This window comes from Purpureocillium lilacinum (assembly GCF_023168085.1).
Source record: "Purpureocillium lilacinum CBS 284.36 DNA, scaffold_1, whole genome shotgun sequence".
NCBI classification, from domain to species: Eukaryota; Fungi; Ascomycota; class Sordariomycetes; order Hypocreales; family Ophiocordycipitaceae; genus Purpureocillium; species Purpureocillium lilacinum.
Genome location: NW_027072111.1, coordinates 6,089,535 through 6,104,771, shown reverse-complemented (window position 1 = coordinate 6,104,771; position 15,237 = coordinate 6,089,535). Strand labels below are relative to the sequence as shown.

The 15,237-nt window shown below is 60.9% G+C and overlaps 5 protein-coding genes across 5 annotated transcripts; 3 read left to right on the top strand and 2 right to left on the bottom strand.

The window, feature by feature from the left end:
- Positions 1 to 2,023: 2,023 nt before the first annotated feature.
- Positions 2,024 to 3,682, top strand: PLICBS_001475 (uncharacterized protein; the record flags this gene model as incomplete). The annotated part of the gene is made up of 2 exons (XM_065599836.1): positions 2,024 to 2,073; positions 2,197 to 3,682. The coding sequence occupies 2 exons, from the start codon at positions 2,024 to 2,026 to the stop codon at positions 3,680 to 3,682; spliced, it is 1,536 nt and encodes a 511-aa protein (XP_065455908.1).
- Positions 3,683 to 5,726: 2,044 nt separating this feature from the next.
- PLICBS_001474 (40S ribosomal protein eS4) lies at positions 5,727 to 6,923 on the bottom strand (the record flags this gene model as incomplete). Its single annotated transcript, XM_018317453.2, has 3 exons — positions 5,727 to 6,075; positions 6,244 to 6,666; positions 6,910 to 6,923. 3 exons carry the CDS (start codon positions 6,921 to 6,923, stop codon positions 5,727 to 5,729), a joined length of 786 nt encoding a protein of 261 aa, XP_018182978.1.
- Positions 6,924 to 7,732: 809 nt separating this feature from the next.
- Positions 7,733 to 9,415, bottom strand: PLICBS_001473 (uncharacterized protein; the record flags this gene model as incomplete). The annotated part of the gene is made up of 1 exon (XM_018317454.2): positions 7,733 to 9,415. The coding sequence occupies one exon, from the start codon at positions 9,413 to 9,415 to the stop codon at positions 7,733 to 7,735; it is 1,683 nt and encodes a 560-aa protein (XP_018182979.2).
- Positions 9,416 to 10,842: 1,427 nt separating this feature from the next.
- On the top strand, positions 10,843 to 11,514 carry PLICBS_001472 (uncharacterized protein; the record flags this gene model as incomplete). Its single annotated transcript, XM_065599835.1, has 3 exons — positions 10,843 to 10,904; positions 10,992 to 11,310; positions 11,425 to 11,514. The coding sequence occupies 3 exons, from the start codon at positions 10,843 to 10,845 to the stop codon at positions 11,512 to 11,514; spliced, it is 471 nt and encodes a 156-aa protein (XP_065455907.1).
- A 982-nt stretch (positions 11,515 to 12,496) lies between these two features.
- PLICBS_001471 (uncharacterized protein) lies at positions 12,497 to 14,168 on the top strand (the record flags this gene model as incomplete). The annotated part of the gene is made up of 2 exons (XM_018317455.2): positions 12,497 to 13,323; positions 13,442 to 14,168. The coding sequence occupies 2 exons, from the start codon at positions 12,497 to 12,499 to the stop codon at positions 14,166 to 14,168; spliced, it is 1,554 nt and encodes a 517-aa protein (XP_018182980.2).
- Positions 14,169 to 15,237: the final 1,069 nt, after the last annotated feature.

The following is a 15,237-nucleotide window of genomic DNA, read 5'->3' as shown; positions in this document are numbered from 1 at the left end:
AGGCCGGCGCCGGCGGGCGGCACGCACGGCGGTGTGGCTGCGTTGGCTTTGCTGTCGAAACGGCGGCTTTCCACAAATGCACGAGAGGCGGCGCTGGACCGGCATTGCAATTTAGAGAAGACAATCGGTTGCAGCAAGTATCACGTTGGTCTTTTCAAGCGTCAATTGAGCAGTGCCCGTTGCTCCCCGGGCCAAGTACGAGTACAGGTACGAAGCTGTCTGCTGAGCCAGACACGGGTAGGTACCTCCCGTCCAGCTCAATCGTGGACCCTGATGGGCCCCAGCCAACAAAATGCCCAACAGCTCTCTATTGGTAACCCCCTCCGTGTCCACCAAACAGACAGACCTCCTGTCCTGGCGTACCGCCGTGACTCGGCCGCAGACGCACCGGCCGCGCGCTTCACGGGAGCCCTTCCCCCGCCTTCAACGCCCGCGTCGCCTGCCGCTCGCCGTCCGGCTCGGACACCGACACGGATGCCGTGCGAATGACATCCGGGCGAGTACCTTAGGTGGGTTTTGGGCCGACGCGGATGTCGACGCCCCGGGCGGAGAGGGCATGACGTGGTCGACGGCACATCGTACGTGTGACCACCGCGCGTGCGCGTTGCTGGAACGGGAAACCTTCTAGCCGAGCTGCTTCTGGGCATCTTGCGATACGTAGAACTCGTAAGTACGAAGGGCGATGCGGGCCCGTGTCGTGACTCGACCCCCGAGAATGCCGACAGGAGGGGGATTCAACCACCTAAACAGGCGACATCCAGCCAGGCCGTTAAGCATATACAAGAGAGAAGCTAGTCGTGCATCACGTCCGCGGCCGGTGCCTTATAGTGCCACTCTGCCGTTCATTCACTGCCATGGAGGTTTATGTGCACGTTGTGAGGTTCTAGGAAACCTGTTCTGGGAGACGACAAGGATGATTCTGCTTTACACGTCGTCGCTGCATCTGAAAAGACACCGGCGACGACTCAGTAGCACCGCGTTTGGTCCCTTGAATCAGTCCTCCTTTCCAAGGTAGTATAAAATTCGCTCGAAAAGGGCAATGGTATTGGCACTTCTGTCTCTTCCCATGGCAAGATCTCCAAGACCATCCCGTGTAGTCCACCACCAGCTCCGTAGAGACGCCGACACCGCTACAACGCAACAGCTCAGCTACTAGACACTCACCAAGCAGGCTTTCCAACATGAGTCCGCAAAACTGCGGTAAGAAGAACCCTCCAAGACCAAGCGGAGGAGGTGGTGGCGGCAGCAAGCAGCCACAGGGGGAGGGAAAGGTATACTGCGTCTTTCACCACAGGTACTATTACGCTCGCGATGGCGGGTGTACTATTTGCAAGCACAAGAAAGTCTGGGAGGGCCGTCCCAAGTTCGGGAGGAAGAACTGAGGCCGCGAGGGATGCGGAAGCTTGGCCATGGAGGAGGGGCGTAGAGATGTGAGATGGTGAGTTGCTGGGACTGCCTAGGGTAGTGTGGAGCGATGTGGGCGACCCGAGCGCAAGAGTGACAAGCCCTCTTGAGCATTGTGTCTACTCAAGAAAGGGCTTTTCAATAGTCCATCACAGGTTTGGTACTGTATAGTTTGGGAAATACATGTCATCGTTTGCCATTACATTGGGTGCGCCGAAGCTCGCGGGGACCAAGGCCATCGTTTTCCAGCGGCTGATGTTGTAAACGAGGAAAGACAACCAGATGAATTAGATCCTGGGTCGGACGGCTGCGGGCTTGGCATGGCGCAGATGTCAGTGCGACGCCGGCAATGGTCGGCGATGGGCCGTTTCCTTATAGCATTGACTGATGCGCAAGATGGCTGCCGTTGTACGGAGATGCGAAGTATTTCAGTTGCAAGCTGTCTTGGCAGTTGCGCCGATCGCCCCTTCCTTGGAGCTCGCACTTGCCCCACCTCAGATGCAACATCTCCATCGGCACCGGTTTGGCGGCATCTCGACGACGCGACTCCTCCTCTCCCTCCCGTTCGCAGTTCAATAGCTGCCCGAAAGCCAAGCCCCCATATGACTAGCGGAGCATTATGCCTCGCAAGGGCATCTCCAAAGTCCGGACAGGCTGCCTGACCTGCAAGTATGTTACCCGGTCTAACCACAACAGGCGCCTCAGGAGTGAGAACGGCGTACCCTGGGCGCTGGAGCTCTCTACCCTCACTGCTGATGCTGGTCCACGTCCCTAACACTAACAAGCGTGCAGGGCCCGCAAGGTCAAATGCGACGAGGGCCGTCCCGAGTGCTCCAGGTGCAAAAATGCCGGCAAGAAGTGCCAGGGATACCAGCCCCCGCCCGTCGGCTATTTCACCTGGGACGACCTGCTCTCCGCCGGCCTCCGGCCAGCCCTGCCTGCCGTGCCCGAGGCTGGCTCACTTGAGCTCCGGAACATGGCATTCTACCGCCACGTCGTGGCGCCGTCCGTGGGCGGGCCATTTAAGAGCACCTTTTGGACCGAGACGGTGGCCGAGCTGATGCACAGAGAGCCCGCTGCGCGGCACGCAATCCAGGCCATCAGCTCTCTTTATGAACGCAGCAGTCTCGGCCTCAGCGACGGGCCCGCCATACCATATGAGGACCGTCAGCTTGCCGTGACGCACTACAATGCCGCCATCAGGCATCTCGTCTCGCCAGCCGGGTCGAGCTCCAAGGACACGGTGATGCTTGTTTGTATCCTCTTCATATACATCGAGTTTATGCGAGGCGACAATGAGAGTGCCACGACTCACATCCGCCACGGCATCACGCTGCTCAACTCATATAACGCCAGGGAGGATATTGCCCGCGCCTTCCTCCACCTCAGCATTTTCCCCTACTTTTTCATCGAGGGCGTCACCGACTTCCCGCTTCTGCGAGAGGTGGACTGCGGGCCTTGCCCTGACAGCTTGAGCCTGAACGACGCCCACTTCTGGCTCGACCCGCTGTTGCTGCGAACCGTTCGGCTGGTGCGTATGGCCAACCAGCACCGCCTTGGGCTGCCCGAGGTACATAGCCTCGAGTACGTTGTACAAGCCGCACCGGTCCTCGACGCAGATCTCGACAGGTGGTGGTCCGCCTTTGCTCCGCTGCAAGATGAGTGGCGCCAGGACGACCGGCACCGAACCACCCTGCTTCTCTTGGAAGCGAGGTGGCTTTCCGCCAAGATGCGGGTAGCGACGCAGCTCGATGTCTCCGAGACCATCTGGGACTCCCAGCTGGACCGATTCCGCCGTCTTGTCGACATCGGCCGACAGGCGCGAGCGGCCGAGAAGCTATCCGGATGGACAAGCCGAAAGTTCGCCTTCGTCATGGGCTTCTGCCCACTCCTCTTCTGGGCCGCACATAAGTGCCGCTTCCTCAGGCTCCGTGTTTCTGCGCTGAACTTGTTCGAGACGCTTTGCTGGGCACGCGAGACGGCCTGGGACCGTGCCATGTTGCACGGTCTGGCGAAGAAGATAATCGAGGTCGAGCACGGCATCGAGCTGACGCCCGACAAAGTCAGAGAGCTGTCTGTGGCGGTCGATAACGGCGACGACGACGAGCTCGCACTGCCGGCTGACAGACGGCGTGTTGGTCTATTCTTCATGCAAGGCGACGTGGAACTCTCGACAGCCGAAGACGGCACGCCGATCGGCCGCAGGAAGATTCTTCTCCACTTGCATAGCTCGACCGGTGCCATGGAGCCTCACGAGTGCTGGATGGAACTACGATAGCCATTGCCGAGTGGTCGATGGGATGATACGTTACGGTTGATGATGGTCAGACTCGGTGTGCAGAGTAGCACAGAAGGACATGATGTATAACTGCAAAGAAATGTGACGACCGGGCAGCGAACAGGCTGCACCGCGCCATGGCTCAGCCCGTCGGACAGTCGGCCGCGCAGGCTTCTTAACGGCGGCCGGGACTCTGGATCCGTCCGTCTGAGACCCTGATGCTTCGGCTTCGACCCACACAGCTTTCTTGTTTGTCTCTTCCCCCAATCCGTCGATCCCCATGCGGGTCCGGTGCGACGGTTCAGCCCTGCCAACTGACCTCGTACCAGAAAAGGTGCCACGGGTGCATGGCTCCCCAACATCACTCGGCCTTGCCCGACCAGCAGAGTAAGCCCAGGGTCTCAGCATGTCCCTGCGATGCTACTTCGTAAATGGCCGCCCGAGCCAATGGCGCCGCCGACCCCCTCCCCAGAGCGCCCTCCGCCGGGACTTCTGCGTGGCACAGGCTGTGCTGCGGGATGGACGCGGCGGATTGGACGCGCCGGGCGAATCTGACATGCCTGCTTGCCTTGCGAGGTCGCCTTTATGAGGCTCCTGTGTCGTCGAGGACGGGTGCCTATGCTTGCAAGTATATAAGGCGACGGCTTGGGAGCGGTGATGATCACACGACACAACTCTAAAGCACACCTCGACTATTTGCGGCCCAGGGACGGCACCGTTACCACACAATTTCTCGTTGCGGGACACATAACGAGCAAACACATAGCTGTATCGTCCTCGCAGCTGCACACCGTCGGCTACACGACGGCCCTCGCTCGCACGGCGAAACACGACGAGACACGACGCGACATTCGGGCGAGCAATGTTCGGGACATGGAAGTACGACCCAGAGACGGACCAGATGAGGAATCTGCGCCGCGCGTACGACCCCATCACGGCGCGCTCGTGGCAGCACCAGGCGTGTAACCGGTGTCACGAGAAAAAGGTGCGGAGCGCTTCAGTCTCATAAACACACGACTTACACGCCCACACGCCTACCCGTATATGCACCCACCCACACGCCAAGCACACAGCTACTCCGCCCATTGCCTCTGGGGAAACTTTTACTGACGAGTGCGTACAGCTCAAGTGCAGCGGCCGCAGAGACCGATGCGACAGGTGTGCCGTCAGCGGCTCTGTCTGCGCGTATGACCGCCCCGGAGGGAGTCTAAAGGGGAGCAGCGGCAGCGGCAGGAGGGGGGCACACGCTCGAGCGGCGTCGTCGTCGTCAGCAGGCAAGGCGCGAGCACGTAATGGATCCGGGACTGATGCCCGCTGCGGAACGTCGCCTGCACTGCAGTCTGCGGCGGTGGTGACGGCGGCCTTGGCCCAGCAGCGGTCGGGTAACCAGACAGCGTCGCGGATCGCGTGCCGGAAGACGGACTTTGCGACGGCCAACGATCCGCAAATGGACACCGCGTTTGATCTTGGCCAAAGGCAGCAGGTGACGGCGGCGGCGGCACTCGGTGGTGCATGCTGCTGCGGGCCTTGCTACCATGGATGCGCGTGGATCGCCGACTTCTCCAGCCGGTCGGCCATAGATTCCAGCATGAACATGGCGACGTCAATGTCGGTCTCTGGAGTGGGCGCAGCATCATACGCCGGTACCCATCCGCAACTCTACGACGATGGATGTGGTGTTGCTATTGGCGGGCATTCGATGAACGTTGATGAGAGCTTCTTCTGGAGGCAGAGTCGGTAAGATTGTCGTCTCGGCGAACAACAAGCAGGTTTCCATTGGGGTCGGGAAAAGGTAGACTGTACGAGCCATCGATTATAGACAAGACTGATCACACGACGACATCATTAGACTGGGGTTGGGAAACGGGACTTTCGACATCGGCAGGCTGCAGCTTTTGGCTCAAATTTCTTTTTAGTCTTTGTCATTAGCCTCGAGGGCTGGCTATCTCCAGGGTAGTCATTGGGACCCTCATAAAAACGAAAACGTCAAAAACCCGAGACTCCAGTCCACATGCCATTTTTTCCGATGAAGCGAGTTGCCACTTTAGTGGGAGGTGGCGTAGGCACGGCGGCGGTCACGCTCCTCAGCAATGGACAGCTTGACACCCTTGCCCTTGGGCAGGGAGATCCAGGGCTTGTCCTGGCCGATGACGAAGACGTTGCTCTCACGGGTGGCGAAGCTGTTGTCGATGGCGTCCTTGATGTGGACGATGTTGAAGCCACCGTCGTGGCGCTCACGGTGGGTGATGACACCAACACGGCCCATGTTACGACCACCAGTGACCATGGCGACGGCGCCAGTGTCGAACTTGATGAAGTCGGAGATCTTGCCGGTGCTCAGGTCGATCTTGACGGTGTCGTTGACCTTGATGGCGGGGTCAGGGTAGCGGATGCTGCGAGAACACGCAAGGTCAGCGACGGGGGGAGGTCAAAAGGGGATACATTACAGCCGTCGGAGAGCAATGCTTCCGTGGATTGTGCGTTCCGGTCGGATGAATGACTGAAGCGGAAAATCTACCAAAGCTTGATCCAACGGCTGAATGATGTCTGACAGAACTCACGTTCTCGCATCGTGCGTGACCAAGAATGGGATTCCACCGCGGCCGAGCTGGACGCGCTTGACCTTGCCGAGCTTGTACTCGGCCTCCTCGGCCTGGATCCGGTGGACGGTGAAGCGGCCCTTGGTGTCGTAGATGAGGCGGAAGTTCTCGCCCGTCTTCTCGATGGTGATGACGTCCATGAAGCCGGCAGGGTAGGTCATGTCGGTGCGGACCTTGCCGTCGACCTTGACCAGGCGCTGCATGAGGATGGCCTTGGTCTCGCGGTAGTTGAGCGCGTACTTGAGGCGGTTGCGGATGAAGACGATGAGCGGCATGCAGTCGCGGAGCTTGTGGGGACCGGCCGACGGCTTGGGCGCGTAGGTGCCGGACAGCTTGTCCAGCAGCCAGTGCGACGGCGCGCTGAGGCGCTTCTGGTGCTTCTTGCTGTGGAGGGAAGACAGGTCAGCCCAATTCGTTCCATCACCGACTGTTTCTCATCCCCGTCCTCCATCGCCGTTGGCTTGGCTCTCCGCCGCACGCGCCCATTTGACAGGCAAAAACGCGGCAGCAGGATCGTCCCCCCGAGAACAAGATTGTGCCAATTCGACTCTTTCGTGTATTGCTTCTCGGGGGGCGTCGCCGGATGGGACAGGCTTGGGGTATGTCGTTGCTGCAGTGTGTACTCACATTCCTCGGGCCATGGTGACGACTGGCTGTTGTGCTGGCGGTGATGAGGAAAAGACAAGACGGGCGGAGCGCAGATCGAGGTGGTGTTGAAAATGGCCAGGGCCACAGCTTTTTTTCTCGCTGCCCTCGTTTAGCGCCAGTCGTCGAGGGGTTTCATGCCCTACCCACACCACAAGTGGGGACGAACCCCAAGGGAAAATTGGCTCACCGTCGTCAGGTGCACTGGCACGTGAGACAAACACGTGATCTGGACCTTCGGAACTACCCGGTCAGGCAATCTTTCACATGCAAATCCGTCGCAGGGCCTTGGCGATCCCGCACCGCACACCTGGATCTCTTTTCTCTCATGAGGCTCCACCGCCAGGGTCCCAGGCTTGCCAGACAAAGCCAGGGTCACTTTCACATGTCTGCCGTGGCCCTCCCCAAGAGCTCGAACCCTGGCCTTGCCTGGCGTCACTACGTATCTTTCTGGCCAGACTATCGTGCTATTCTTGGACGACCTGCCTGTATGAGTGACATGTGCTTGTGACGTCTGCCTTTTGGCTCGAAAATTGTGCAATTACATTTTTATCAAAGTGGTATCTATTCGAGCGTATCGCTCATCCTCCTGAAAAGCACAGGCTTCGCTGCGGCAGAAAATCACCGAGGTATCCATAATCAAAGTCGTTGCGAATCCGCGGCCGAACCTTGTGGTTCCGCGAGTCCCGTTCCTCTTGCGCCATGTCCCACCAGCCCACTTTCCCTGCTCCAACTCCGATCCCAGAATCATTATGCAGTGCCCTGCGAAAGGCGCCGTTTTAAGGTTGGCATGTACTCGTACTGTTCAGCATTTCACAGGGTGAGGGCCGTGTCTGTCCCTCCGGTGTTCCACCGCAAATGCGGACGGAGACGATGGGCCAGACATGCCATCGTAGCCCTGCCGCGTAGGCAGTTGAGACAGCCGTGAGTCGTCAAGTAAGAGGCGAGAGATGTCCATCTCGCCACCCATAAAGTGAGGAGCACTCTCGCCAAACTCGAAGCTGTGAGGCGGGTGCATGTAGTTTGCCGACTCAAGCATTTGCATCGGCCACGAATGCAACTCGTCCTTTGAGTGTCCGTAGCTGGCCCGGTGGCCGCCAGATGTAGCCTTTGAACGCTTCAACGAGTCATCAATAGACATGTTGATGGACGGCTCCATGGTGTCGTTGCCACGGGCATCGTCCTTGGCTTGGAAAGTCCCCTTTTCGATGCGTTGGTAGACTCCGGGGTACTTGTTGCGCACTCGATCGCGCAAGTCGGTGGGTTGCCGACTTGAAAGGTGGAAGCGGGAGTCTCGCTGGATCTTGGTCCAGGCCGGGCCGTAGATATCCAGGCCCTCCAGGATCTCTCGGTCGTCTTGCTCCGTAAAGGGGCGCCTCTCACGCCTCAGAGACTTCTTGAACGGACCGTGGATCCCGAGTTCGGCGAGGTCTTCGAGCTTTTTGCGGTGTGCTCGGCTCTTCTTCTGCTTGGGCGGCGCGGAGGATTCCTGGGGGCTGGATGCCGGGTCCTGGGGCGACGGGCTGTCTTCGATGAGAATATTCTCCGAGTGGAGGCCCTTTTTGGCCCTTGGTTTCGGGTCGCGTGAGCTGGGGGGTGGAGAGTTCGGCTGTGACGAGCTCTTGGACGGGCCACGAAGCTCGACTGGGCAGCAGGTCCTGAACCTGTCCTTGAGATCTCCAGCTGTTCGGTCGTTGAAGGTGAAGTCCGGATCTTCAAGAATGGTGGTCCATTTGCCGACGCCGTGTCGGTTCACGCCGAGGAGAAGATGTTTTGTTTCCTCCTCGGACCACTTCCGCCTGGGCTTTGCGGCTCGTTTCCTTGCCTTGCCAGCGGCGGTCTTGTCGGCTTCGGGAGACGAAGCAACGTTGCCGCTGTCTGCGGCGTTGCGGCCAAAGTCGTGCATCATCTTGACTTGGCTCGCCTCGTTCTCGTTGAACGAGGTCGAGGCAATCGGAGGAAATAGGGCGGCGTGAGGGGGCGGCTCATGTAAGCCGTTGATGATGGGTGGCATAGCCAGCGACTGCTGGGCCGACTTTTGCTTCTTCATGGGCTGTGGCAGCTGGACAAAGTCGTCCTTGACGTTGATATTCCGCGGCCGCTTCTTGGTGTAGGAGTCGTCTGACGTCTCTGCGGCGTCGTTGAGGATCTTGGAGTGGGAGTAGGACGAGGACCCCTCGTGGATGTCAGGCTCGCCAAGGAGCATCCGGAGGGGGTGGGACGACGTGCCGGACGGGCGGCCCTCCCATCGGGCGTCGTCCTTGCGATAGGACGGGTTTACATCATCGCTCGAGAGGAGGCTGGCCGAGCCAAAGATGGCTCCGTCGGTCCCATATCGGTGGGCGGCATCTGACTCGATGGGCGGGAGAGGCCGGTCGGACGAGGTGGGCAGCGGCAGAGCGTAGAGAGGCGGGAGGTCGGCGTGCTGGATGTGAGGCGTCGTGGACTCATTCAGCAGGTGGATGAGGCGTGGCTCGATGGTGGCCATCTTGGGCGAGTCGTGGATGTTGGGTGCTGGGGCATTGGGCGCAGGTCAAGTCGAGGACGAGACGAGACAAGACAAGACGAGGCGAGACGAGGGAGGGAGGGCCCGACTTAAGGCAAGACGGAGCAGGAGAGGGAACGAGGGGCGTGGGAAAGGCGAAAGCGCAGCGGGATGGAGCTCGTCATGTCCTCGGGAGTCGAAGTGGGTTTAAGAGCAGCTGGGCGCGCGGCGAGGGCGGGCATGAAAGCGAACGAGTGCCGAGTCGTGTCATCCATCGGCTGTGCAGAGTGCTATGCTGTGCCGTGCTGTGCTCGGAGCAGTGCTGCGTTGCGCCGGGCTGGTGGAGTCAGTCGACCTGGTACCTTGCCTTGCCTTGCCTCGCGGCGGCGGCATCGAGCGAGGCGTGCGTGGAGCAAATGGCGTCCATGAATGAGGTCAGGGAGGTGGAGGAGCGACGATGCATGCCGGAGCCGGCAGACAAAGTGTGCTCCCGGCGCCGTTCGTACGTACCCTTCCAGGTGGTAGCGGCGCTGTGGTGGGCGCCCGCCCGTCCATCCCAGCGCCCACCTGGGCAGCGCCTGGGCAGCGGGCACCTGGGGCCTCCTCCACTGCCCTGGGGGCCCGATTTCACGTGCTATCGGAGAGTCACATGGGGGGTCTGGAGTGTCTGGAGCCCTGGAAGGGGGGGTGGGGTTGACACTTCCCACCCTTTCCAGCGGTGGGTAGAGTGAGTTTTGGGGGCCCTGCCCGCCTAGCGCCACCACTGCCAGGACTGCCCGCCCGGCCTGGAGAGGTGAGGTGCCTCCCCGCCCACACACGCACCACCTGCACGCCACCTCTAATCACCACCCCTTCCGCCGGCGGGCGCATCCACGAAATCCATGTCCCGTCCCCCAAGGCATCCCGTCGCTCGACAACTGCCATCGCCAATCGCCCGCCTTGACTCGGCAGTACCCGGGAACCATCGCGAGCCTCCTCTGCATCGAAACGCACCGGCTGCATCGACGCGGGCCGCCATAAGGCACCCCACGGGCCTCCCTCTGCTGCAGCGCGCGCGGCACATGTAACGCCGGAAGAGAAAGACACGGAGCCGGCGATTGAGTCTGCCACAAAGCTCCGGCCCCGGTCGCTGCGACTACGACACACCAGGGTAGCTTCGGCCGTGGTCCCTCTTTTCAGACCTCACCCGCCGGGCCCTCGAACTCAAGGCATTGACTGGCGAAAAAGGGGGCCCCCCCTCCCTCCGAAGTCTGATCCGCCCTCATCCCCCGCCCCCTTGACGTGCGGGCGCTCTGTCGTGCCACCTTTGCAAGGGAATCAGGCGGGACCGCTGCCCGTCGCTGCTCTCCTCTGCACGAGTTGGTCACTGTGCGCATGCTTTCGTACGAGTTCCCTGACGAAGCACACGGCGCAACACGAAGCAAAGAGCCATGGCCTCATCGCTGCCGACCCTTCCGCGGGTTACCTTTACCGTTATCGAGCCAATATCGCTGTGAGCCCACCTCTGCGCTGCTGCGCCGGCCCGGTGAAGCCACCTGCTGGTGCCGCGAGCGATAGCTAATTCGACGGAACCTACCAGCGTTGCGGGCTTCCTCGGCGCCGTGACCGATCCCGCGTGGTTTGTTGCGGAGCAGGTGCCGCAAAAAGCCCCGGCCCCCGTCACCGAGAACAGCATCGTCCTGGCCTGGCAGCTGGGGAACCTTTACCTGCTTATGGGGCTCGTCGGCCTCGCCGTCCTGCTCTCCACGTCCGAGGTCAGGGTCGTGCGCCGCTACCTCGCAGCCCTGTGGGTTGGCGACGTCGGACACATCGCCTTCAGCTGCTACGGCCTAGGCAGGGAGCGCATGATGAATCCCGCCGGGTGGAACGCCATGGCTTGGGGCAACATCGCCATGACGGTCAGTGACTTCACATGCTAACCCGCGAGCGTGTACACCCTCGTGCCTCGTACGCGTGCGCGCATCCTCTCGTTTTCCCACATGCTGACGCCCTCCGCCTCGACGGCGCCGCAGCTCTTCCTGCTCTCTATGCGCTCTGCATACTTCCTTGGCGCCTTCGGCCCCGACAAGGCGACGGTGCCTCGTGCAAAGAAGGCAGCCTGAGCGACGGACGGCGTCGCGGCGGCCGAGATGTGCAGCAGCACTCCCTCGAGGCGCACGGAAGCTGTGCGCGCCGACGTCTCTAGCGCTATCTCAGGCACGGCACGGATATATTAGACGTAGATATAGCATGTCAATCCTAGAGCCTTCCCGGGCAGCCTCCTTGATACGTGCATGCACCGACGTCTCATCATGCGCCACGCAGAGCCTGTCCGCCCGTCGAGATTTGCATGTGACGGAGGACAAGACCAAGAGCCGCTGGGTGGATCGCCCTGCCAAGGATCCCGTTCGGCGATGGGCGCCGCGCTGAAGTGCCGACTCGACGAGCAGGGAGGTGACAAAAATGACTGCTTTGGGCGCCGCCAGCACACGCCCCCACTGCTTGCCAGGGTCCCGGGCCTCTGGGTTGTTTGTGTCTGCCTGGCGTGCTGGGGCTGCTTGTGGCAGAGGTCGCGGGACCCCGCTAATTGCATGTGGCGCGTCAGTTGCGGCGTCAACAAACCACAGCTCGCTAGCCCCCCCAAGTTCCACAACGTGGCGATTTCAAGGGTTAGGGTTGACAGCGATCGTCGACACACAGCATCAACGTCGCTTCAACACCGCGTCGAGGTCGCCTTGACGACCGTAGTCGACCGCTCGACGGTACGCACCGAGGGAGCTCGGCTCTTTCAGCAAGGGTGGCCGCATTGTTAGCCCCCCGTTGGCCAACCCGCCCGTTCCTCAACAAAGCCGAACAGCAAACACAATGAGCACCCGTCGAGTCACGCGTCAGCGGACCGCTGCTATTTCGGGTCCAGCTGGGGGTGGCCTGTTGACAAAGGACCCTCCCCCTCGCCGCGGCGCGCCGAACAGAGCATCAAGCGAACTGAGCATCTCAACTCGCCGAGGGAGCGATGAGGAGGAGGAAGAGGCGGTGGTGGAAGTTGTGGACGGGACGGAACCCGCAAGCTCGTTGAGTAACGGCCAGGATGAACAACTGGACGACATGGAGTCCCAGCAGCTCATGAACAGCCTCCTTCCCGCTCTGAAACTGGCCGCGGACGATTTGATGCAGCGGCTCAAGGAAGGCGACTATCGGGACAAGGTTTTCAGGAAAATCACAGCGACCAAGAGAAAGCAGTTCCACTCGGTGCGCGAAAACTACGAAGTCTCCAAGACTATGGCGCCATTCGTCTCCTGGCTTTGGAAGGTCGATGACGACAGCCAGGCAAACATCACCAACACCATCGTGCGAGCCAACCTCGTCTCTGTCCTGGACAGTCTTCGCCTCATCCAAATCGACAAGAAAGGCGATGCCTTGTCGTTTCTCAGGGCGCTCGATGCCGCCTACGAAGACGGACTCTTTGGCGAGGGTGGAACCGACCCGGCCCTGGCACTGCGCATTCGCACCGCCCACTTTGTCGAGCACCTGGCTCGCCAGAAGGGAAGGCTGCGGACCGCCGAGTTCATCGCATCGGTCTTCTGCAAAAAGACGAATAGCGTTGACTTTCCGTCTATGCTAGAGAACGGACCCTTCAGGGCCTTGGGTGGGAAAGACGACAAGGGCGCCGCCGAGGTCTCGTCGAAGCGCACGCGCAAACTGGAAACCGTCATGAATGCGAACAAGAAGACGCACGGCGTGGAGATTCTGAAGAGCAGTTTCCCGCTCATCAAGCTCCTCGGCGACCTGGAGAAGTGGGCGCTTGACGAGTACGCGAAGGTGCAAGACGCGGACTCTCAGGAGGACGTCTTCCACGACGCCAGGCAAGGCGCACGCGAGTCGAGCGAGCCCGACACTCCGGTTGTCCGACGCGCCCCCATGCCGCAATCTAGGTATGTTTCGTCGACCGAGCGGGAAATCGCTCCCCGCTCCTCAACCCCCAGGACCTGATGAAGCTTTTGGAGCTCGGGGACAAGAAAGGCCATGTTGCTAACTATGCTGCGGAACCAGCCTCTACGCTGGGCGCAGTTCCTTGACGGAGCTCAACGCGCCGCCCTCCAACCAGCAGCAGGCGGAGGCGGAGGCGGCGATCAACATGCCTCCGCCCCCGACGCCCGCTCGGAATCAAGGATCCAAAAGGCCATCGCCGGCGCGCCCTGTGGCTACCGAGTCGGGAGGAAACGACGACGGCGACGACGACTTCGAGACGGACTCGCGGGCCCCCCCTCCAGCGAAGCGGCGGCGCATCACACCGTCCGCCGCCCCCGCGTCAACAGCCGGCCTTCCGCCCACGTCCGCCTCCTCCTCGAACCCCGCCCACTCCCAGATCGAGATGGACGCCGTCCGAGGCCGAGGCCTGGCCACGTCCTCGCAGGCGCGCCTCCAGCAGCGCACCGAGCTGGGCCGCCGCACGCCCTGGTCCGCGCACGACGTGGACCAGCTCATCCGCCTCGTGGCCAAGCACCGCGCCGCGTGGTCCGCCATCGCCAAGGACGAGACGGCACGCTGGGACCGCGACAAGGAGAAGCGCGGCCAGCAGGGGCTCCGCGACAAGGCCCGCAACCTCAAGGTCGACTTCCTCCTCGCGGACATGCCCCTCCCGCCGTGCTTCGACCTCGTCGCCCTCAGTAGCAAGGAAGTGCGGCGCGTCGAGGACGCGGGGAGGAACCCGCATCGCAGGGAGGATGAACTCGACGAGAACAGGCAGCCTACGAACAAGTATTCCTTGAGACGATGAGTACGAGATTTACAGACCCGTCGCGGCGCGGATATCTCCCTTCTGCCCTTGTTTGCTCTAACCTACTCGCACTCCATGTCCATGAGCTTTTGCCGACAAGTCATTCTTACCGGGGACGCGCTGTATCGACTATGCCATGGGCCAGCCAGCATTGCTACCGTCTTCGGCGTCGCTGGCTCCGGCGCGCACGACGAAGGGAACACCACCATCTGATTGACAATTTTCGCAAAGGCATCGCCCGGGGGGGTGGGGGGATGTTGCTCTCGCTGCCCCCCACCCAGGGCTGAGAGGGCGGTTGCCGACACATAGTGGAGGAGAAGCATGTATCGTTTACCACGCATTCATAGCCCCAGGGTAGTTGAAAGTGATGGGAAGTTTTGGTGAGCACCGCATGTACTGTACCGTTCGATAAAGCAACGTTGGATTGGGGCGTGGGATCCCTACACATGACTGAACACACGTGAAACCGCTCGCACGACCCGTGAGGAAACAAGAAGCACACTCGAATTCAGGGCCAGACACCCACAGACAACAAACTACCTATCGAGTCATCTACAAGCAGTCTCGCCGGGTCCCACGGTACAACTGACCCCTCGGCCCCAGAGCCGGCCGTTCTTGCGGCCAGCGGGCCAGACGCCGGCAATCGGGGCCACGTCCTCGTGAAGGGGCCACCAGTCCCTGTCCAAGGGCATCGCCGATCCGCAACCCAAGCCCAGTTGGTACAATTCTCATGCCATGCTGGCCGTAAAGGTTTCCCGCCAGCCTGGACCACAGCCCGCCGCGTCGTGTTCGTGCTCTTCTCGTTGTCGTGTGCTTTTAGTCAAGATCCAAGCTTGAGAACAAGGCATCGAGAGTAGAAGAAAAAAGGTAGTGTCGTAAGAAAACGCAGTGCGTCCAGAGGGCGAGCTTGCCAGTCGTAACGCACGCCGCCTTGGTCGAAATAGGCGATGCACGTCATTGCGGCCGTCGCCTCTGCGTGGGTGAAAGCGGGATCGAGAAAAGACCAGAGAGAGGTTGGCGAATCGATCCAAGAGGAATCCTGATCCCAAAGACTCCGCCCAGCGGTGCT